The sequence below is a fragment of the Danio rerio genome, chromosome 18 (genome assembly GCF_049306965.1).
Source record: "Danio rerio strain Tuebingen ecotype United States chromosome 18, GRCz12tu, whole genome shotgun sequence".
Taxonomy (NCBI): domain Eukaryota; kingdom Metazoa; phylum Chordata; class Actinopteri; order Cypriniformes; family Danionidae; genus Danio; species Danio rerio.
The window spans coordinates 22,109,962-22,135,322 of NC_133193.1; the positions used below are offsets into that span (position 1 = coordinate 22,109,962).

Here is a 25,361-nt window from a genome sequence, read left to right on the forward strand (position 1 = left end):
TGTGTAACCGTTTCAACTACCTGACCTACATGGCCTTTGTTTCACTTATAACCAAATTATAAATAAATAAAGAGAAGTTAAACACAAATTACCAACTGTCAATCACTTTTTCCACAAGATGAATAGGCAGAGTGATCTGTGTTGTTATAATCGCGTCAACAAACTTGGTTGTTTAAAAGGTTCACAATCAACAGCAACCAACTAACAGTATCTGACGTTTTTACAAAAAATACTAAGTACAAGCGTTAAAGCGAAAGACAAGCAGTGTACTGACGCTGTGACACATTACCTGATCGTGTGTATTTTTCACGAGCGGGTTGGGGGCGGGGCAGAGGATAGCGATGTCGGCTCAGCATCGTGGTGTCTATCGGCTCAACCCTACTCACAATATTATTGCTGCATTTAATATATTTTTGAATTTAGATTTTAGATTAGATTAGATTTAGTTTTTTAAACATAATAAAATGGATTCTTTTAAATCGTATTAATATTTCACAATATTAAAGGTTTTTATTTTTGGTCCAAAAACATTTACACAACAATTAACAATAAAAGATACAAAATACGAACAATATGTTCGAAAGTAAAATAATAATAGATAAATACAACAAGTAAATAAGAATACAAAAATAAATAAAACTATTTAAAAAAAAAAAATTAAATAAATCAAAACAAAATACTGACCTTCAGTTTTAAATCTAAATTAGTCTTATCCTCTTCAATTTAGCCATTTCCTGTAGAATTAATTACTTTATTGTTTTATCCTATAAAAGCATTTGTAAAAAAAGAAAGCTATTTTAACTTTTAATTAATTTAACAATAATGCTTTTGTTGTATTTATACTCAAATTTAAAATTAAAATATAAAAAGTAGATTTTTAATTGCAAGAATAGTTTATATTGCTTTGAATGTAAAGTATCAAATTGATTCCATATTTTAAAATAAATATCTTTAAGTTATATTAAATTGTTAATAATATTAATAGTTTTATTGTTTTTTAATCTTAAATATACCCCATCATTGACTATTTTTTTCTATTTCAACGTGTGCTATGTTTATATTACTGCATTTACTTGAATTTTACATTTAATTATTATTATATTAAAATACAAAAATTACAATTTAAATGTTTTTATTATTTAAGGTAAGTTAGGTGAGAATGAGAGTAAAAACTTATTTTAATAGTTTGTCCTCTTCTCTTTCAGATGATGGACAAGGGTCAGGTGAAGACCTACGACTCCATCCAAAAGCTTCTGAATGAGACCAGTCACCTAAAGCAGGCCATCAGTCCAGCCGAGCGGCTTAAACTCTTCCCTCGCCGAAACTCCAGCATGAGGACGCCTCAATCCAAACTGAGCTCAGTCACGCAGACCCTGCAAGAGGAGGCAGAGGACAACATCCAGGACACTCGCCTCTGAGCGTTCCAAAAGACTCAGTGACCCAGGCCGTCACCCAATGGTACATTAAATTGGATGATCTATCGTCAAAACTCTTGACATTTGTTATGGAGGTACTCCTTTATTCTCTCACAATGGGACACAGTGAGGCCAGGAAAAACTGAACATTGTAAAAAAACAAAACAAAAAAACAATCGAGTTTGTCTGTCCTTTCTTAGATCAAATCAGATCTATTCTTCTTCGGATGTACGTTTAATTTATTGAGTTATCGTGAGATGGCACCAAAGTGCGATCATATGAATCATGTAAATGGCAAAACAGTTACTCTACTGTTTCATTTCTGTAAGTGAATAAGGAAATGTGCGAACATAACAGTGATATTTTCATGTGTAAATATATACAGTATATATATAGGTAAATATAAGTCTTTGTCTGTGAAACAAATATATTTTTAAAGACTGTGATCCACTTGTTTTTGTTGTTTGGCCACAAATATGATCTTAAGTGACCTTGTGTTATAATGGGAAGCTTGAGGGAAGAGAACACACATTCACAGGTTGGTTTTTGTGATTTATGAGGACTACCCATTGGCATAATGTATTTTATACTGTAAAATGACTCGCCCTATAACCATGTTTAGTATGTTTTTATCTTTTAAATTACAAGGAACAAGGAATGTCCCCATAAACCACCTCAACTCTGTAATACCTCATAATTCGTCTTACCTGTGTCATCATTATACAAAATTGCGTCCTCATAAATCACATAAAATACACGTACACACAGCAGATAAACGATTCCAGCTGAATTAGTTTGAGGTAAATCAAACACAATGTTAGCATTAGCTACAGCATGTGAAGAAAGAAAGCCCAGGAGCTAAGATGGTTTGATATAGCATTAGCTGTGTTGAAAAAGAAATTCCAAGGGTTAAGATAGTGTTAAGACAATGCTAATGTTAGCATTTACGCATATTAACCCAACTACATGTAAACCAATATTTACACAGTCAACCCAAAAGCTGCTAATAAACCATATAAACTAGCATCCACTGCAAACACTGTTTAGTATTAGTTGTTTGTAGAAAGAAATCAGAGGCTGAGGTACCTTACATAAACACAAGGTTAACATTAGCTGTGTGGAAGCAACCCCAAGATATGGGAATGTTTATAACTAGCATTAGCTGCAAACACAATGTTAACATCAGCTGTGTGGTGAAGGAAAACCAAAAAGCTGAGGGGATTTATAGGATGATTTTAGCATTAGCTTTGTGGAGAATGAAAACCCGGCAGCTAATTTTGTGAAAACCCGGCAGTGATTTTGTGGACAATATGTTAGCATTAGCGGTTGTTAAAAGAAACCCCAAGAAGGTGATTTATAACAATGCTAAAATTAGGATCACATGTTAACTAATCCAAGAGCTGATGCAAAGTAGAACTAGCATTAGCTGCAAACACAATGTTAGCATTCGTTAGTTGTTTGTAGAAAGAAATCTCAGGAGGTGATATCTTACATAAACACAATGTTAACAATAGCTGAAAGAAACCCCAAGATATGGGAATGTTTATAACTTAGCTGCATGTTAAAATCGACTGTGTGGTGAAGGAAAACCAAAAAGCGGATTTATTGGATGATATAGAGAATTTTAGCATTAGGAGAATGAAAACCCAGCAGCTGAAGTGATCCCACCTGGTCAAGCTTATTTTCCAGCCTGACCAGCTAAGACCAGGCTGGAAATAGCCAAACCCCTTGTTTTTTTTTCAGCAGGGACTTTTTGGACAATATTATCCTTAAATGTTATTAAACAAATCCCAAGAGCTAAAGTGCTTAATGACAATGTTAGCAATAATGACAAATACTATATTAGCATGAGCTGTGTGGAAAAAGAAAAAAAAGTTGAAGTGATGTCTTGGATGTTAGCATTAGCTGTGTGTAAAAAGAAAATCCAAGAGCTGTGAGTTTGTTTGACAATGCTAACAATAGCATTTGAAATGTTAGCTAACCCAAGAGCTGATAAAGTTCTAGCATTAGCTGCAAACACAATCCCTGCTGAAAAAAACAGCTTAAACCAGCATAGGCTGGTTGGGGGGGGGTTTAAGCTGGTCGACCAGGCTGGTTTTAGAGGGGTTTTGGCCAGTTCCAGCCTGGTCTTAGCTGGTCAGGCTGGGAGATGACCAGCTAAAACCAGCTTAGCCAGGCTGGGAGCTCAGCCAAAACCAGCTATGTCCAGCTTAAACCAGCCTGGAAATGGCCAAAACCTCTCTAAAACCAGCCTCGTCAAACAGCTAAAACCAGCCAACCAGCCTAGGCAGGTTTAAGCTGGATTTTTCAGCAGGGATATGTTAGCATAGAAATCTCAGGCACTGTATAAACACAATGTTAGCAGTGTGAAAAAAGAAACCCCAATATATGGCAATGTTTATAACTAGCATTAGCTGCAAACACAATGCTAACATCAGCTGTGTGGTGAAGGAAAACCAAAAAGCTGAGGGGATTTTATAGGATGAATTTAGCATTAGCTATGTGGAAAATGAAAACCAAGAAGCTGAAGCAATTTATTGGACAATATATGTTAGCATTAGCTGTTGTTAAAAGAAATCCCAAGGGGTAAGGGGATTTATGATAAGGTTAGCATCAACTACAAACTATGTTAGCTGGAGCTGTGTGTATAAAGCTGAAGTGATGTCTTGGACAATGTTAGCATTAGCTGCGTGTATAAAGAAAACCCAAGAGCTGAGGTGATTTCTAGAGTAGTGCATTTTTAATCGTTGTGCTTGGAGGAAACAGGACAATTTCTCTGAACCTCGTCCGACAACTATAATACAGTTAAACATCAGAGGTCAACTATAATCTCTTCTGTACATATGAACAATACTGACTTGAAAAGAATACTTGATTATCCTAAGTGTTCAATACAGGAGACAAACGAAAATGTTTAAATGCGCGCCGCTTCCAATTAGTCAGGCTTCACGACGTAAGTAACCGAGCACGCGTGAGAGCAATTGAAAATACTAATAATTATGGCTTAACGGACAAAAATGAAATATCCTGTGTTCGCGATGGCGGTACTTATTGCCACATTCAGTTCATTTGGAAACAAGTGAAAAAATATGAACCCAAATTTAATATTACAAACGATATATACAGTTCTCATTTTCCCTTCAAAATTCCTCCAATGTACAAGCACAAAAATCACACGCACACGCGCACACACACACACTCACACACACTATAATCTATACAACATTTAAGTTCCCGGTTCTTATTTACACATATTTGGTAAAACCCTGATTTCGACAGTTTTTAAAACTCACCTTTCACTTATTTAAACGTAATACACAGTTGATTGAAAATACTAAAGAGCAAAAAGACCACTAGCTCTTACTTTGATCCAAAACATTTGACCTAAAAGGCAAATTGTAAAGTGTTCAAGCAGTCTTTCTCTTATTTTCTTTTTTCTTAAACAGCTGAATATATTAAAACTATGGTCCCAAAGTACACAATGTAATATAGTGTAACAATTATGGACAACATGTACAAATACTAAAATGCTGCCAGTAACCTAACTTCACAAAACTGAGGGGGAGGACAGGCTGAGGGCACAGGGAGGGCAGTGGGTGGAGTCTATCCGTGGGTACTGTAGTTTTCATTAGAGTTGGGGTCCAGGAACCAGATGTGGTCTTGTGAGAGGTTGTTTGTGTTGTTGTTGGACGGGGGCTGCCTTGTTCTGCTGCTGCTGGTGGAGGCTCTGCTGTGAGTCTGAAGGGAAGAGCTGCTGCTGATCATCTGCTGAGATCCTCTGCTGCTCGGGACAGGTAGATGGGACCTGGGCCTCATCACTCGCCGAGGAGAAGTGTGAACACTGTCAGTCTTTTCAAAGCAATGAACAAAAAACATTTTAAAAGAAAGAAAAGTCGAGTGTATAGTAGTTTATATTGTATATGCGCTCTGTTCTAAAATGAATAAGTGAGCTAGGCCTCCTTTAAAGCTTAAGTAAGAGGAACACTCCATTTGTGGAATTTCCCAGAGTTAAACATTTGAGTTACTTGGTGTGCTAAAAGTGATGGGATGGAGCCATAGGTCGATATGGATTGGCACTATACTCTCATTTTGGCGTAAAAATCAGGAAACTTTGCTGCCGTAGCATGGCTGCAGCAGGAGCAATGATATTACGCAACACTGTTACTTTGTTACCTAGCTAGAGACTATTTTCAGGAGCCACATAATATCATTGTGCCTGCTGGAGCCATAATACAGCAACAAAGTTTCTTGATTATTAAGCCAGACAGAGAGTATAGTTCTGAGCCATACCAATCTAGAAAATAGCAACTTTTATTTTATGTTGGATTTACATACATGATGTAACTGGAGAAGAGTCACATTTTAAATGGGAAAATTATATTTTTAAAAAATGTATAGATTAAATAATAATTTACATTTATAGAAATGTTATAACGTAATTCTAAAAAGTTATTTCTCTTTCACAAACTTAATTTACAACATTAAAACTTAATTTTCTTTACAGGAAATGATACAGATACAAAAACAGTTTAGAGTAATAATGCTTAGAAACTAAAAAATAAATGGGTAAAAAAGGAATTAACATTTTGGCTGGATTTTTCATTTTAAATGGTTGCTAACATTGTGATTTAAATATGCTGACTATTTACAACAGTGGTTCTCAAACTGTGGTACGTGTACCACTAGTGGTACGCGGGCTTCCTTCTAGTGGTAAGCGGATGAATCAAATATGTCATATGTACATGCAACATATATTTAAGTAAATTATCAAAAAAGATTAATATATGAATATGATGACATAAAGCCTATATTTATGAGGTCTAGGCAACATTTCCAGGTGCTGATAAACCAGGATTTTTTTTCTTTATTTTACTTTTTAAGAACAGTAAGTTACCATTTTTAGTTTTTAAAACCACATTTAAATTTAAATGTCTTAATAATAGGAACTAATATGCATACACTTTAGCTGCTTTACTGGACCTAATACGCTACTGTATTTCAATACTGCTCATTATGGTGGCACTTGCAAAGACAACTTATTTCTAAGGTGGTACTTGATGAAAAATGTTTGAGAACCACTGATTTACAATAAAATGACAATTTGTACTTTTGAGTACAACATCTGAGACTTAAGCTTGCGTTCACACTACGAGCGGCTCGCATCAGCAAAGCGACAAGTGACCGCTAATTTCAACAAGAGGGAGTGACTTCAGGCGACCTCTGTCCACGTTAGTGACAACAACCGTTGGCGACAAAAGCTCCTTTCACACATAAAAACCTTTGTATGTGTGAACAGGCCCTTTTTGAAAATACTGGTAAATTAATTCTAGCAATTTTCCAGAGAGAGAAGTTGTAACATTACTGGTAATTTGCTGGAATGCTGCACTGATTGAACGCAGAAGGAAAATTGCCGGAAAGAGCGTGTTCATGTTTAGAAAGCGCTGACATGAGACGTCTACTCTAGCCAATCAGAACATTCAGGCACATTCACATCTGCGCTGTTTATGAAAATAAAAGCCTTTGAATATTTTTCCAGATCCATTTAGCTGCTAGATTTTAGTCAGATAATGTTTCAGTGTTCCTTAATGCCAACGGTGTAAAAACATTATCAATAAAATACTTATGATAAGCCTGCTTCAGTTGCTTGATGCGTGTGCACGTGAAGCAGCCGGTGAGTCGCACATATTATGTACATCTTGACATGCGAAAGTATTCCTCCATATGTTTTCATCGAAGTTGTTCACAATACTTATCCATCCACAAAATCTGTAATGTAGTCAAATGTTTAAAAATACAAGCGCAGTCGTTTAGAGGCCATTTCTGATTAATGATGTCAGAATTCACTGGTATTTTGGAATAGATGTGTGAACGGTCTTTTCCAGAAAAATGCCATAACGTCCGTGCCTGTGTGAACAGTGCATTTTTTAATTTACCGGTAAAGTCAGCCCGGAAATTTTCCGTACATTTACTGGTATCACTGTGTAAAAGTGGTTTATGTGGGCGTATAAAGCGACGCGACAAAGTTAAGGATCCTTCAACTTTATGCAAATAAAGAGCGACTTTCTTGAGCGACAGCCAATATGAGCATCAGTAGAGCTCACATGATCCTCTCTCAGCTCGTGCAGAAGCTGCTTGTACTTGGTTCTGTAGACCTACACAGACCTGTTTGCAGCAGATAAACAGCCACAATGACAGAGAACACACTTTATTCTCAATAATCTTTAGGCATTTTATGTACTAATTCCATTTATATTTAGTGTTTTCTCAGAACAATGTTTACCTTCAGCAGCACGTAAACTTGTTCGCTCTCTGTAAATATAACCATAAACTTTACCTAAGCAACCTCAAGGTGGGAACACCCACAATGCTTTCAATCGCCACCCAGAGCGATAGGCAGCTATGAAGTCTAGTGTGAATGAGGCATCAGTGCTTCATATGCTGTACGTATATGACATGATTTGCTTGTTTCAATTGTCTGATTAGAGGAACTTCTTTGTGGAAATCATGGGTAATATATGTTTTCCATCAGGAATTCTACTTTTAACCTTAAAGTTAATATTTTTTGTTAAAAATAAATCTTTCAATTAAGAAAAAGGACAGATTTAACTGTGCACAATATGTAAAGCGTTCTAAATATTAAACTTAGGCTTCTGTCCATAGAAGGGTCTCTCAGTAGGCTTGGGAACAGATTTATATTGTGTTTGAGGGAAGTCTTGCCTGCTGTGCTGGAGGACGCGTGTTATCCACAGCTCTGTCTGCTGTATGCGAGTGTGTTTGGGGCTGGTTGACCTCGCCATCAGTCCCCTGAGGAGAAGCCGAACTCGAGTGTGGAAGCATGATGAAGTCCTCTTTGAACAGAGCAATCTGTAACAGGTAAAAACAGAGGAAATGAACACGAATGAACACAACTTGTCAATTCCCAGAAACCCCAAGGCCACGTGTTTAACTGCGCCAGACTGTTTGTGCCAGCTTGAACGGACAGTCTGTGAGAGAAGCACATACTGTTTTGTAATTTACAGAGACAAGAGGATAGGAATAGTAACAAACTGTGTTATTGTGTTACTGTGTTATTCTGCATATTGTGAGGAAATGTGAGTGGTGCTGGTACATGCAAAAGCCACAATGCTCTTACTGTTACATTAGTAGCAAGGTAGCAAAGTAGCTTCTCAATCTGTTACTATGCAATGGCTTTAAAGTGAAGGTTTTGTTCAGCTTTTATCTTTGTCATAACATAATACAATATTATATATTCATTCATTTTCTTTTCGGCTCAGTCCCTTTATTAATCTGGGGTCGCCACAGCGGAATGAACCGCCAACGTCTATAAATGTCTATCAGAAAATATCAAAATGTCAAATAAAGGAACAAATAGATAAACTAGATATTTTACCTTCTTTACACACCTTGAACCGCCATTTTGTTTACATGCTTACATTTTCCTATCTTGAATGGCAGAATGTGACTAAATAAAACCTCTCAATTATCATCCTTCTCAAAAAGTTGCCACAATCAAACAAGTGTGTATTACCTTGCTTATGTCTGGCTCTGATTTGCTAGAGCACATGCTCTGGAGTTCTCGAATGAGATCCGTCTCATCATCAGAGCAGAGAGACAAACCACTGTAGAAACACATAAACATACATACAATTACTGCTGACATCTCCATCTGCAGATACATATTCACACATCCACTGACTAACACTGCCACCTGCTGGCACAGCACACTCATGCACGCGAGCACACACACGCACAGAGGAAACTAACCTCGCATGATTGCCGTTTGTCATCGACTGAGTGCTAGAATTGGCTAGAGATCCTATTATGAGAATAAATAAATGAAAACAGATTATTCAGACAATTTAATATAAAATTAATATATAAAAACATGTCAAAAGCAGCTTTTTACTGTAGCTAAAAAACAGCGTCACCTTCTCTAAAAGAGCAGCTGGAGCTCCTCCCAGAGGCGGGGCTTCCTTTTTTTCGTGGACTGGTATTGGCTCGTCTCCAAGCACCTTTTCTTCCACCTTTCCTATAGGCGGAGCCAATAGCGGAAAGAGGAAAGCATCCTCCCTGGAGCTCTGGCAAGAGCCTGTCTATCTCTAACCACACAAACAGAAAGAAAAATCCAATAATCAACGCATATTTTAAGAGATTGTTCACCCAAATATGAAAATGTATTATTTATAGACTAAAGTAAATCACTGAGGGGGCTCACTCTTAGACTCAAAATGAGCTATATGCACATGGACTTTTAATTTTCTATTAGCCAGCGCGACAGCTTCCTGTGTTACAGTTTAACTGTTTCTCAATTCCAAGAACGCAAAGAACGAACTTGCGTTCTTGTAGAGGCTGGTCATGCCAGGTCACCTCGGAAGAACGGACTCGGGAAACCGCGAGGACAGAGAACGCGTCCTGTGAGAAATGAGATGTTCTTCCCGATAGTCGTTTTTAATGGAAAATTACTTAAACATTACAGCATTCACACAACGATTTATTGTTTTTCCCTTTTATATATATATATATATTATGCATAAAGACTTGACAAATATATGTACTTTGCACAATACTAATAAAACAGATTTTAATACGAATTTCAGCAAATAAACACTCTTGATGTGTTTATGCTTTTATTAATATTTTCAAAGTAATATTTATATTCACCGTTTCATTTAGGGCAGGGGTTTTCAAAGTGTGAGGCGCGCCTCCCCAGGGGGGCGCCAGAGCATGTCAGGGGAGGCGCGGGAAAAAATATTATATAATAAAAATATAATTATTAAGTTTAATTATTATATGTATTTTTTATAATTTTTAAACGTTTTAATTAGACAAAGCTAAAAAAATAATACATCAAAAATAAGAAAACCTTTTTTACCCAGAAGGCCATAGCTGTGAATTCGCTTCTGTTTGGCAAGCCCGCCAATACAGGTAAATGCCTGCTAATCATGCTGCTAATACAATGGATCGGTTTCTGAGACCCCCCGATTCAAAGCCTTCAAGTTCAGGGCTTAAACCCAAAAGAGGATGATATGATAGTCAGTATTTGAGTTTAGGATTTACGTGGACAGGACCAGCTGATGAACCACGACCGTTATGTGTGGTTTGTCAAGATATTTTGGCTAATGACAGCATAAGACTCGCTAAACTTCGGCGACACCTTGAAACCAAGCATGATGAGGTAGCAGAAAAACCTCCAGAATTTTTGTGTGTGTGTGTGTGTGCGTGTTTGGGAGGAGGGGGGCGCCAATGGATAAGTTGTGTCAAAAGGGAGGCCCACTGTCTTAGACTTTGAAAAACCCTGATTTAGGGGAAACTCCTGAAATAAATGAGCTATATCTCTGAACTTTAATAATAGGGCTACATAAAATGCTGCGCTTTCCACCTCCAGTCGCAATGACTTCTGCATCCATGCATCCTCGATATCAAGAACACATCCGGGAAGTTTCACGCATCCTCTGTACTTGCGGTCTTGAGTACTAGAACTGAACTTTGGCAGTTGATGACAACGTTACATGAGAACATGTGAACGCAATGTTGTTGTCTTTAGAATTGTCCTAATTTATTCCACTCCACATAACTCGAATATGTGTGCTGAAACTTTTTACTATACAAGTCAAAATCCCATTGATGACAGTCAAATTATAATTGTTTTTTAAGATTAATTTTGGTTTTATACTGTTCTGCCACACAGTTATTAAAATCAGTAATTTTTACAATGACACTGGCACCAAGTATTAAGAATATTTATTTGGCATGGGCATGTTTTGTTGCTGTAAAAAGTGACAAATCTGCAAACGTGATATGCTTACATCTGGAAAGGGACACCAGTTAAAACGATCACCAGTTAAACTGTAACACCGGTCTTTCCTTTACAAAATCGCAAAGTTTAAGATCTGTTTTCTTTAAAAAATAAGTGATCTCCACCGCCTGATAGATATACGATATAAAGTGGGTCTCAAAATATACAAGAATTACTGCACTGAAATCCATTTCTCCCCGCCATGCTTTTAAAATAAGATAATTTATTTTACCTCAGTCATTTGAATGGAGTTTCTGCGCTAGCCTGCTGGTACTGATGGCACTTACGCCTACACGGTCTATCATCTTGTTTTACACTCGAACAACTAAATGAATGCTTAAGTTGATTGAATTGAATGCATTTGAATTACTTTACGATGTCGATGCTGTAATAGAAACCATATAAAATTTAAAATAGTTGCAGAAACCTTTCACCAGAAGTTTACCATTGGTTGAAAAACACTAGCTGTGCATATATCCCATTACTGATCTTAATGGCTTCCTCTACAGTGTTGAGCTGCCCCAGGATGTTCAATAACAGTAAACCACAGCTCGGCTATCTCAAACCATTTTTACTCCTAAATAAAGAGCCTTGCTGTGAGTACACTGGGGCAGAATGTAGCTATTTCAATTCTAAGCTACTTTTCTCTAACACGAACCTTTAGCTATCAAAGGGACAGTTCACGCAAAAATGAAAATTTGCACCTGTTTGAATGACTCTCTTCTGACATGAACAAAAGACAATATTTTGAAGAATGATGGAAACTGGTATCCATGCAGTTTCACAGTATTTTTGTTCTTCCTATTAATTTTGATCCGTGTTGGCATGGGTTTCCACCACAGCGCAATGACATGCTACACAGGAGGTGAATTGGTCCAGAAAGTCAAATTGTCCGTAGTGTATGTGTGACTAGAAGTGTATAGGTGTTTTCAAGTGATGGGTTGCAGCTGGAAGGACATCCACTGCATGAAACGTGCTGGATAAGTCGGCGGTTTATTCCGCTGTGGTGACCCCGGAATAATGAAGGGACTAAGCCAAAAAGAAAATGAATAAATAAATTTTGATCTGCTACCAATTTCCAACATTCTTCAAAATATCTTCTATTGTTATTACTGTAGGTGTTTAGAGGAGTGTAGATTAGGGGGAGTGCGAACAAAACTGAGTGCAGCCAAAACTGATTGGCTGAGTATGTGGTAGTGTTGTTGCTCAAGTGTTTACTGATGCTTCAGCCTGGTGATTTACTTTACATTACAACCAAAAGTGGAGGCACATCTTGCACACAGCAAATAATACACCAACAAGCACCAATGGCACGTCGTCACTTCCCAACAGGAACTGTTTACTAACAAGCTGAAAGTGCCAAATACTGGCCTGGCATATGCAATAGTGTTTTCTTAGAAATGTAAACAGTTGAAACACTAGTGGTGGGCAAAGCGAGGCTTTATGAAGCACTGAAACAGTCGAAGCAAATGTAAAATCAAAACATTTAGAAACCCGTCTCTACAGTGACACATAGTGGTCATTTTTTTATTTATTGCTCTGAAACAGCGTCAGCAAAGAAACAGTGAAGCAAATTGAGGTATTAAACCCCATATTGTAGAGTTGAGGTTTCAAGTGATTTAGTGAAGTGGTGAGAGTTCCTGACTAGCATGCAGAAATAATGGGTTTGAATCCAGGGTGATTCAGCTATAAATGTAAGTTTTTATTGACTCTCATAACATGTTGTGTTTTAACATTGGTCTGACATCCAAATAAACACTTAGTGAATAAATGTGTCTTGTTTTGGTCATAAAAAGTAACATTATTAAAATACATCAAATCACAACAAGAGTATTTGTATAATTAGTCGAACTCGGGCCATTTGGGGTACAGTTACGCTGTGCCCGCGCACGATCCACTAGCCTACACGAGATCATTTTGCGACCCTGTTAGTCAAACGCTGATTCGCCGGGTCTCAAAATGCTCCTCAAATGACATATGCTTTGAATTGCTTTAGTCTTGTGACTTGGGTGTTTCGAATCACCTTAGTCATGTGACCCTGTCAGTAAACCGTTAATTCGTTAGGTTTCGAATCGCTCCTGAAATGACCGATGCTTTGAGTTGCTTCAGTCACGTGATTTGGGTGTTTCGAATCACCTTAGTCACGTGACCCGGTCAGTCAAACGCAGATTCGCCTGGTCTCAAAACGCTCCTGAAATGACTGATGCTTTAAATTAATTTAGTCATGTGAGCTGGGTGTTTCAAATCACCTTAGTCACATGACCCTGTCAGTCAGCCGATTCGCCAGGCCTTGAAACCCTCCTAAAATGACTGATGCTTTGAATTGCTTTAGTCACATGACTGGAGTGTTTCGAATCACCTTAGTTATGTGACATGTTTGTTTCAAATCACCATGTGGATCATCGGTGGAGTGTTTCGAAACACTTGTGCTTGCACCTGCACTGTGTCAAAACGTCAGTCATCCCGAGAAAACACTATCATGTAGACATGAAATTTTCAATTCGCAGATAATTTTTTCCCACATTTTTTTGGCTACATCATTGTCATTGTCATAGCCTTAAAAAAATTTGCAACCATTTAAGGGAGAGTAAATGTTCATTTGAGGGTGAACGGTCCCTTTAAGCATCTCTTAAGGTTTTTACTTGAAAAACTGAACAGAGGAAATGAACTAGAAAGGATGTTCAAATCAAAGAAAGTGGAGCCCCATCACAGTCATACTCATCTATTATGTAATTGTTTGTTTACTAGCTGAGGTAAATTAGATTTGATAAACCACTGACACAAACTCAAGACTAATTACATTTTGTTTAAATCTTTTTGTTTGTTCTTGCGCTTGAAAAAGGCCCTTCATAGTGAAATCAGCTGAGCTTCTGTCACGCTACTCATGAATGTAATCGCATCAGTAGTTACTATTATTTCCATGCGTTCCCCATCAGTTCTGATAATGCTGTACCTGGTCTGGGCAGTGGGCAACCTTGCAGAACAGCTTTATTGAGCAGGATATTGAGAGCAGCTTTGACCACTGCTCTCTGGCCCGGGGTCAGAGCTTTGCTGTTGGGGGACCGTCGCTGCGAGGGAGAGCGTTTGGCTGTTACTCTCGATATAACAGCGTCCTCGACTCGTGGAACAATCACTGCATTCCAAAGCCTCACCAACCACCTGAACAGACACATTGACCAGTGTTAGTACAAAACACTGCCTGTGCAGATAAAAAAGAAAACAATGAAAAATAATCTATCTAGGATAGTGTACCCTGAAGTGCCTTGAAATGCATAGTTGGGTTTAAAGTGTGGCATAATTACAACTAAAACATAACACAGCATGACATACTAAGTAGCTCCTCCCGCTTTAAAAAAACAGCCAATAGAATTTTGATTAAATGTCGGCTCTTATTTATAGGGGTTTGGTCTTATGCTGATCGGATAATAGAATGATTGTCAATGATGAATTATGCTGTGGTCACACTAGAGTTTGAGCATGCAAAATTCTGTTGTATGGCGAAGAGAAAAAGGGCGGGATAAAACAAGATGATTAGACATTTATAAAAGAGAGCGATTGGTCCAAATTTTTAATTTCTGTACAGAGAGGTCATGTTTTGATCTTTGATTGGTCCCACGCAATCACGTGATGCGATTTTTACAGGTCATCAAGCTTGAACTTTGCAAGTCTATGGGGTGAAAATGCAGTGTGACCGCAGCTTCAGCCTTGTCAAAACATCTATGCACACCAAGTTTGTTTAAAAAAAAAAAATCAAGTCTAGCTAAATTTGATCTAAATTGTAAATAGCTGGAGAGAGCTGTGAGCAAAAGGTAGGTAGCAGGGGAGAAAGAGGGCAGCATACAACTGTCAGTTCAGAGAGCATTTGATTGATCTGGGCCCAGATTTTCCAAAAAATTGGTCCAGATTTGGAAATCCCATGTTTTGCTATCCAGAATTAACTGATCTATCTTACTTTTATGAGTTTTTTAAAGAAACATTGGGTTGGATCCAGTGGTGTAAATAACAAATTAAAATACTCAAACTATAATTTATAAAGTTGTTTTAAAAATGTGTACTTTTACTTTCCCTCAAGTACAATTTTAGTGTAGTATCTGTATCAGTACTTTTGCAGTACTATTCTCCCTCAACCTGCAGCCACTACTTTATTTTTTCGTGTCTATGGAAATGAGAAATATCAGTCCTGTAATTCCAATCCAATCAAATCGCACATAGAGGGTAAATCGCATCATAATGAACAAGACATGGCCGATTTATAATTGCAGCAAACTGTTTGGAAGCATTAAAAGTGTCCAAAAAGATGTCCAAAATCTTTACATGCATTGACCCAGATTGTTTAGATGCTTGTCACTGAAGAGAAAATAACAGATGTTTACTGTATGATGACCGAAATGGCCTTCATAAACATCCAGCAGGCACAGGACGTCATGATGTCAGTGTTGTTGTACCCCAATGTCATGTCATTTTGTTTGGAAATTAAAATCGGGTTGACGAGAGAACCCAACGACAAATGTCCACCAACCAACTTAAAAATCAACCAAATATCAACATCTAATGATGTTACAGCTTGATGTTCTGTGGACGTTACCAATATGACGTCTATAACAACTAAGTGCACTACAGAATGTTATGTTTACAAACATCCACAAATTACATGTAAATGCATTAGCTTTTCACAGCATAATACTCACTACTCACTACACTTGAGTACTTTTAAAAGGTCTACTTTTTACTCATAGTTTGAGTAATATTTACAACAGATACTTTTACTCTACTTGCACTACATTTTTAGGCAAGTAATGGTACTTTTACTTGAGTATGATTTTTCAGTACTCTTTCCAAAACTGGTTGGATTACGGTGAGCCTTAAATGGAACCAAATGGAACCAACAGTGTAGCCTACTGGCTTAGGAAAGAACAACAGGTAGGCAAAATACCAGCTGCCACAAACAGCAATGGTTTGTTTAAAGGCAGGAGTCACCAAACTTGTTCCTGGAGGGCCGGTGTCCAGCAGATTTTAGCTCCAACCCTAATCAAACACACCTGAACAAGCTAATCAAGGTCTTACTAGATATACTTGAAACTGCCAGGCAGGTGTGTTGAGGAAAGTTGGAGCTAAACCCCGCAGGGACACCGGCCCTCCAGGACCGATGTTGGCGACCCCTGTTTGAAGGGTAAGAACAGAAGCACTGTAATCAATAAAGTTTTCTCTTTTTTTAGTTTGTTCTAATACAATACTGCTTTAATATTGTTGTTGTTGTTTACCATATCTCATTAGATGTGACATACATTTTTCATACAGGTTCAAACATGAAAGAATTTATATATCATCAGTAACCATTGAGTTTGTGATCATTAACTTAAAAAATACAACTTTATTATTTTAATTGGTTTATTTGGTAAAAAAAAAATCACAACTGATTCCACCCTTCTGATAGGGTCAGGATAATCCTGTTTTTTTATTGGATCAAATAGATCCCAATCTGAGTTCAAAGTTTTGAATAACCCAAAGGACAGGTTTGATCCAAATCAAATGTAAGATTGGATTACATGGTCTGATCTTAATTCAAAATCCCTCTGTTACTTTTGAAAATCCTATTTACAAGATTTGATTCAATCTGTAATTAAAGATCCCACTGGATTACTTTTGAAAAACTGGGCCCAGAAGATCTGACGAGAAGCTGAAGTGCGTGGTGATGTCATAAAAAGCATAGACTCTTATTGGTAGAAGTGTGAAACGTTTTCAATGCTTATACATGTATATTATCTCATGCAAATTTTGTCTTTGTTTCGGACCACTCTAGTTTAAAGATAACGTTAAATATGACTATAAATATAACGACAATAAATACTTTACAGTATAATGACAACGTTAGAGTGATGTACTTGGGTATGGCCTGGGTCTGTTCCAGATTCACAGGGCAAGAGAGGAAGATGTAGGGTCCCAGCAAGGCCTCTGAGGTCCCCAGACGTGAAAGACAGGCATTGAGCTGGTGCCACACTGAGCAAACCCAAGAAAGAGCTTTCTGTAGAGGATCATCAGACGTCCAGCACTGGCCCTGAGTCTGCAAAGTCGCAGAAAAGCCAAGTTAAGCAAATGTGTACTTTACTGTACTTTCTGAATGAATAAATTCTACAGGCTTTTCAACGTTTTGATTTGCTTTTGTTAACAGGTCACTGAAGGTGAGGTTCAGGATGTTTTTAAAACTTTCTTTTCTCACTTGAAGTTACTGCATGGCTTTTGTAATTCACATTTCTAATCATAATAGTTTTATTAACTCATTTTTAATAGCTGACTTCTTTTATCTTTGCCATGATAACAGTAAATTATATTTTACTAGATATTTTTAAGACACTTCTATACAGCTTAAAGTGACATTTAAAGGCTTAACTAGGTTAATTAGGTTAACTAGGCAGAGGCAAGCTATTGTATAAAGATGGTTTGTTCTGAATATATATATATATATATATATATATATATATATATATATATATATATATATATATATATATATATATATATATATATATATATATCGGAAAAATGTAGCTTAAAGGGGCTAATAATTTTGAACTTAAAATTGTTTTAAAAAAATTGAAAACTGCTTTTATTCTAGCCAAAATAAAACAAAGACGTTCTCCAGAAGAAAAAATATTGTAAGACATACTGTGAACATTTCAATGCTCTGTAAACATAATTCGGGAAATAAAAAATATATATATTTCTAATATTTCTGACTTTAACTGTATCTATGAACACACAAATAGAAAAAAAAAACTAAATGCTGAAATCATTATTTATATGTAGATCACTCAGTGTTTGCTGGAATGATGCAGCAACCATTGACTAAATATACTAAACGATCTGAACTAAATTTAGTGCTGAAAGGCTATTCTGGTGGTCATCCCTGTAGCTTATTACATAATAAGCAGTGCTGACCTTGTGGAGCAACTTTCTGCGCATATGCCGTCCCAGCATGCCATTGAGGGGCTCGCTGTCCCATCGCAGCTGAACCCAGCGGAAGTGCTGCTGTAATCGCAGCTCAGCACCCTGCAGACGAGGCTTGGCCAGAGTTCCCATTAAAAAACTCCCTTCCCGGAAATAGTACAGCCCATCATGACCTGCCCAGCAAAAGAAATAGTTGATTCCAGATATTATTACAGGAGCATTGGCTATTCCAGCTCTGCTATAAATGATCTTTCAATCATCTGGGATCTGTTTGATCTTTTTTCTTTTTTAAAAGAAGCCTATTCTGCTCACCAAGACGATCTCTATTTAATAAAAAAAATTCAGCAAAAATTGTAAAATATTATTTAACCTAATGTAACAGTTTTCATATTTATTATTATTATTATTATTATTATTATTAATTGTAATTACTGCAACATAAAGCTGAATTTTAGCATTATTACCTTAGTCTTCAATCACATGACCCAGAAATCATAATTATTATTATTATCATTAATATTGTTATTATTTATTTATTTTTATCAGGCCATATCCAACTTAAATAGTTAGCACATCAGTTGCTACCGCTTTCTGTTTCTTATGACTGTAAAAATACAGTATTATTATTGTGCATATGGTTTCTATAAAAGCCATTCTTCTAAAAGCCTCTTATTTGTAAATACTTAACAATGCACATATTGCACATAAACCATCTAGATGTATATATACACTTATTTAAATGTATTTCTGTCCCCTAGTGTTTATATGTATGTATGTATGTATGTATGTATGTATGTATGTATGTATGTATGTATGTATGTATGTATGTATGTATGTATGTACCCTGAGCTCCTGTAAACAACAAAAAATTCCAAGTGTATTTGCACATACTTGGTGAATAAATCTCATTCTGATTTTGATTATAATATGGTGATCTCCTGCACAAGAAATACTTAGAATTAATATTAGGGCTGTCAAAATTAGCGTGTTAACGCATGTGATTAATTTTAAATATTTAACGCGTAAAAAAAAAAACCCGGTCTTCAAATTCATTCGTTACACCCACCCCCTCCCTCACGATCCTTACTTTCATCCGCGAACCGCGGCACTTTTGGGCTCAGGGCGAGGTGATTGCCGTTTGCCTAGAGCGCCAGTTCAGCTTGCTTTGGCCCTGCGTGTGTTTGCAAAGAAACTTGGAAGGAAAGTTTCAGTAAAAAACAATTAATGTTGAATCACCAGGCTATCCTGCGTTTCCTCCAGAGTTTATGCAATTTCGGGTGTTTCATTTTTAATCTTTAGACTTTAACTGCAGTTTAGCAGTTCACTCTTATTTATCATATTTTCATTCAGGATGTTTTAATGGAGTTTTGTTACAGGAACTCATGGCGAACAAACAGAAAAACCTCCGCATTTCGGGACTTGCGTGATCGCGTGATAAGGTAGTCAAAATTCGCTGCTTACATGGTCGACTCAGTATTATCTTAATCATAAAAGCGTGTATTGGTGTCCATGTAAATGTACTGTAGGGAAAGTGGCAGATGAAGTCGCAAGCTGTCAAAGACAGCCCTATTCTATGCCTTAAGCTGCTTTCATGAGCCCTCACATTTCATAAGTTTGATGTGTTTCCCCACTACAGGCAACTTTTGTAAAGCGTCTGCTTTACATTGCTGTGTCAGGATTCTTGCTTGTAAAATACAGCCATACTTTAGAACGCTTAGTTTAAGCAAATTTGATGAACGATCCTGCGTGTTGATGAATCTGAATGGATCCCTCGCTCAGCGGGTCCGTTGTACTGCACACATTGTCTGTGTGTGTGTGTGTGTGTGTGGGGGTATGTTTGTAGTCCACTTAGAATCCAACATGGAAATCATTTTTGCTTGTTATTGGCATTGATTGTTTGAAATTCAAATGGCATTTAAATGCCTGTGTTTTAATCTCTGTAATAAAATTAATTATGATTAATTACAAAAAATTGTGATTAATTACGTTAATTTTTTTTAATCATTTGACAGCCCTAATTAATATTATTATCAGTGTTGAAAGCTATCGGGATCTATTGCGAACAATAATAATAATAATACCTTTTATTTATTAGGCTCTTTCTAAGCACTCAAGGACACCTTACAGTATAAAAGCAATAGACAGCGTATTCAACCAGCAAATCATTAAACGTTATCCTGAAAAAAAAAAAGTTTTTGTCTGAGATAAATATATTATTTACTTTTATTAAACTATGAAGCAGGATTGAACATTTATAATGATAAGAATCATTAATAATTGAGTAACAATAGTAATTAATCATAATATTACAGAAAATCTGCTAATTAAAATGATTTCGAAAGGATCGTGAACTAAAGACTGGGTAAATGATGCAGAAAATTGATAGCTTTAAATCACAGCAATGAAGAAAATTTTAGACCCTACATATTAAATAGACAATCACCATTATATCCAGTAAAAAGAGCAATTTTGATAGATATTATTTCCCAGTTTGACTGTCTTTACTCAATTTTTGATCAAATAAATTCAGTCTCCGTGAGCAGGATAGGCTTTTTTCAAAAACATAAGAATAATCTTACTGATTCCAATCGTCTGACTGGTTGTGTGTCTGTATGAATGCATCTTACCATGGTTCAGGGAGAGAGAATAGACAGATCCTCGGTTCTCCAGGGCTTCACACAGATCTCCCAGGATGTGGCTAAGCGAGTGGGCTCTTTCCAGACCCTCCAGAACCACCACAACACAATGACCAGCGCTGCTTTCATGCAGAGACACCAGGAACCCTGAAACACAACACAAACCCATCAATATTAGACAAACCACCAGCATTCAGAGATCTAATTCCTTAACTCAAGTTAAACTCAATTAGCAACTTTTAGTACAGTAGTATAATGTGATTATCATAACATAGCTAAAAAAAAATTGGATAGCGCACCCAAAATAAAAATGTACATACTAGTTACTCAATCTTTTTTTTTTTTTGCTTTTTATGAAAACAACACCCAATAGAGTACATCATGTATATATGTTAAAGAAATTATCTTGTTATTATCTTGTTATCTCGTGTTATTACCTGATACCAACTAGAACATGCACCAAAACACTAGCAAACAATACAGCAATTATGCAGCACCATCAAAAGAATCTCAGCCAGACTAATGGAATAAGAAATAAAATAGAATGACATATAAAAAGGAGAAAGAGAAAATGAGAAAAAAATTATTGCAGAAAAATAATAATTACAGAGCCATTTTTAAAATACCAGTTCCTCAATCTTAAGTTAATCCAAGCCTGAATGATTTTATTTCATCTGATGAAGATACTTGTCGCCAGACAGTTGACAATAGTCACTGACTTGCATAACAGGGTAAAAAAACATTTTTCAAAATATCATTCATTCATTCATTTTCGACTAAGTCCCTTTATTAATCTGGGGTAACCACAGTGGAATGAACCGCCAACTTATCCAGCATATGTTTTATGCAGCGGATGCCCTTCCAGCTGCAACCCATCACTGGAAAAACCAGTAAACACAGCGAGAACATGCAAACTCCACACAGAAATGACCAGCAACCTTCTTGCTGTGAAGCGATTGTGCAACCCACTGCGCCATCGTGCGGCCTTTTCAAAATATCTTCTTATGTATTTAATATATCTGGAATAAGGGTCCATTACTGGATTTTCATTTATGACTTAGCTATCACTTTAATAGGGCTGTGTAATATGACAATATATAATGTATGGATAAAATAAATCATTTTATGTCATGCTCTATAGCTTATTTTGTGCTGTCATTGTTTATGGTAATATTTTTCATTTTTTATATAAGCTCTATATTGCATGCCATTATGAGGATGCAGACGGAAACAAGAATGACAAAAAAATAATAATCTTGAAAGTTTTTTATGTTGGTCATCAAATCATTAGTTTTTGAAGAGTGTTTTATATTTTGTAACATTTATTTTATATTTCTACATTTTCATCAAACGCTTGCCCTAATGTTCTAAACACAATGAGAAATATGTTCCCAAATGAATGAGTACATTTCTGAGTATATACTTTAAAAATGGAAGAAAAAAAATCCTCTTTACATGTGGTTAATATATTCATTCATTCATTTTTCCTCAGCTTGGTCAGTTTGTTAATCAGGGGTCGGCATAGCGAAATGAACCACCAACTTATCTAGCATATGTTTTAAACAGCTGATGCCCTTCGAACCGCAACCCAGTACTGAGAAACACCAATACACTCTTGCATTCACACACACTCATACACTATGGCCAATTTAGTTTATTCAGTTGACCTATACCAGGCGTTACGGTAGTGCAGTGGGTAGGACGATCGCCTCACAGCAAGAATGTCGCTGGTTCAAACCCCAGCTGGGTCAGTTGGCATTTTAATGTGGAGTTCCCCATGTTGACATGCGTTTCCTTCAGGTGTTCCAGTTTTCCCCAGAGTCCAAAGACAATCGCTATAGGTGAATTGAACAAGTTAATCTTGTGTGAATGCAAGAGTGTATGGGTGTTTCCCAGTGTTGGGTTGTGGCTGGAAGGGCATTCGTTGTGTAAAACATATCCTGGATAAGTTCAATTTACAGAAATGGTACTATATTGTGATTTATAGTGTTATCAGGACATGAGATCACTTAAATTGTGAGATGATCATATCGTCCAGCCATCTATTTTGCTTTGCTTTCAAACATTAAATCATGGAGCTTTTATTTTGTCAGAGAGCTGTACAAAAAGTCTCTCTTAATCTCTTTTGTCAACAACAGACTCGATGTTAAACAAATTTTCAAATACAACTGACTCAAACTCAAGAGTTAATTTGTTTTTCGCTCTTACCACAATTGATGAAGATCTCCAGCAGCTGCTCTTTTGATAGGTTCTCCTCTATCTCCACCCTGATGACATCGCAGATGATCCCCTGAGCCTCTTGTCTGTGCTGAAGACACACAAACACACAGCAGGTGCATCAGAAACCTCACCACTAGTGCATGTGAGACAAAATGAGAATTATTAAATCATTCTGAGAGCAGCACCTTTATTTAGAGCTCACATTTAACATCTACTTAATTTCTGTAATACCTGTTATATTGTAGAATTAAAGGTCCAGGGAAGTGCTTTGAAATGTACAATTTTATTCTCTGTTTAACGTAATCTCAACTGAAATATAAAGAGGGCAGGACATATTGTAGCTCGTCCCTGTTAAAAAACAGCCAGTTGCATTTTCTTCATCACAGCTCTGCTACAGTGGTTGAGCTCAATTGAAAAGCAAATGAGAAGTGTCTTGAAGGGGGCGGGGCATGTCAGATACTAGACAGCATTTAATTGGCTATGATTTTAAGAGGAAAAGAAGTATGAGGTGACATATATAAAATTGTTATTAAATTTAGGCGGAAGTGATTAAATGCAAGCTTTTAATGTTTGTATCAATTTAAAATCTTCTACCAGGCTATACACAGAACGTATTAAGTTGAATTTAATACATTTTACTACCTTTTTAAACTTTTTTTTTAAATACCAGCTCGACTTAGAACTGCAATTGTAGTGGCGTAAATGAAATATCTTTCCAAATAAAATAACATTTTGCAGATAACATATACATTTATGTAAAGCAGAGGGAATAATCAAGATGATCCAATGGGCTTTTGTCCATAAGAACAGTTCGGTATAGTTACGGTTGTTTATCCACTGAGCCTGAAACGGCGCGGCACGATTACAAACGGTTCTCGGCCCGGAATTCTCGGCATGGTTAGACAACTGTGCTGAACTGTGCCAATAGATTCTGTCTGTTGATGTCGCAGCTCTGTTGCCAAGCTACTACCAGTGTTGCCATATATAGCTGACCCAACCAAACGCACAAAAAAACGCCCAAATTGTTAGATTAATATTTTATTTATTTTTAATAGGTATAAATAGAAATTAACCTAGTTACTTTAACTGTCATAATTGTTAACCATACAAAAAACCAACACCAGCACCACAGAACAACAACATAGACAGATCACATCGGAACACTGCCTATTAGTGTATGTTTTACTTTCAAAATGGGGTATAAATTCATCGAATTTGGCATTTTAAATTCTTTTGAACATAATTAGGTTCTGCTTGTCAATCTGACAAGGCTTTTATGTTTGTTCTTGCTGTCAATTGTGAATGATCGATAAAAGTGTCACAATAAACTGCTGTGAGTTTAACTGCAGGCGCTGCGTGATGCGAGCGCAAGCGAGGTTATATTAATAGTCTTTTTGCAGACATGGCAATTAGCCTCACGGCTGTTGCCAACTACAGGCCTAATCCAGCCTTTAAATCTTGAGTCTTCCAGCCAGAGGTCCAAAAACTTGCATTTCCCCATGTTTCTATTCAATTAATGAATGAAAGCAAGCTCGCCTATATGGTTGGCAGCAATTCAGTTTGTTTCAGCCTGCACTTGTACGAACACAACCTCACATGATATAACTCAGGTCTTACTCTCAACATACAAATAAATACACACAAAATTAAGAATAAAGGCCTGCACTTCAAACAAATTGAAAATTTATATTAAAAAATTGGGCTCGAAAATGTAATACCTCGTCAGATGACGTTTACTACATTTTAAAAGTTTTTATTGCCCTTAATTTTGGCTAATTTCATTTACTATCTTTTACAACCCCGCGGACACCCTGTTCTAAACACAATTTGTATCACTGTTTTGGCCTGCACTAGCTTAGAGATATCCTAAAAACTAAAATGCAGTTTAGGTCTAACCAGGAGTGAGATAGTAGCAAGTGCAGGATATAGGTATAAGTTATAAAGTCCCATTATAGAAAAACTATGGATAAAATTTACAGATAAATGTAATATGAACATTATATACAGGCTGTATTATGTAGTATACTATGAACAGAGATTTACAATAGATGAATACATTTATAGGTGGCTAATAATAATAATCATATCATCTCCTGACCATTAGGTGGCAATATGCTAAAACTGCAGCTAACCTCTATGGACCTCTAGCTATATTAATAATATTCTGTATAATTACAGTTTTTACAGTACTGTGATAGTTGGGTTAGGCGTAGATGTTAATGATATGTTCTGGGCCATAGCTGTATACCTTCTAGCAACAGTGTTTATTGGACAAATGCATTTCTATCTCCACATTACTCACATTAACCCTTTTTTGCACAATTCAAAAGACACCTCAAATGAGCATAA

At 36.6% G+C, this 25,361-nt stretch overlaps 2 protein-coding genes across 6 annotated transcripts in view; one reads left to right on the forward strand and one right to left on the reverse strand.

Annotated features, from left to right (window-relative positions):
• cftr (CF transmembrane conductance regulator) overlaps positions 1-1,861 on the forward strand; it is a 46,201-nt gene extending 44,340 nt beyond the window's left edge. Inside the window, exon 27 of one of the 2 annotated variants that reach the window (XR_012393704.1) lies at positions 1,206-1,861. Coding sequence is in view for 1 of the 2 variants with exons in the window: in NM_001044883.1 (NP_001038348.1) it covers positions 1,206-1,418 (213 nt within the window). In the remaining variant the exon portion in view is untranslated. The remainder of the gene's footprint in view (positions 1-1,205) is intronic. The other variant, NM_001044883.1, reaches the window with a different exon arrangement.
• A 2,275-nt stretch (positions 1,862-4,136) lies between these two features.
• The window catches only part of cttnbp2 (cortactin binding protein 2), a 96,619-nt gene continuing 75,394 nt past the window's right edge, over positions 4,137-25,361 (reverse strand). For all 4 annotated transcript variants that reach the window (XM_021467802.3, XM_068214902.2, XM_073930311.1 and 1 more), the window contains 10 exons: positions 23,001-23,100; positions 20,784-20,939; positions 18,148-18,329; positions 17,094-17,272; positions 14,165-14,370; positions 9,344-9,514; positions 9,180-9,231; positions 8,944-9,034; positions 8,133-8,279; positions 4,137-5,264 (listed from right to left, as the gene is read on the reverse strand). In XM_021467802.3, the coding sequence (XP_021323477.1) occupies positions 5,019-5,264; positions 8,133-8,279; positions 8,944-9,034; positions 9,180-9,231; positions 9,344-9,514; positions 14,165-14,370; positions 17,094-17,272; positions 18,148-18,329; positions 20,784-20,939; positions 23,001-23,100 (1,530 nt within the window). In that variant the 3' untranslated portion in view covers positions 4,137-5,018. The remainder of the gene's footprint in view (positions 5,265-8,132; positions 8,280-8,943; positions 9,035-9,179; positions 9,232-9,343; positions 9,515-14,164; positions 14,371-17,093; positions 17,273-18,147; positions 18,330-20,783; positions 20,940-23,000; positions 23,101-25,361) is intronic.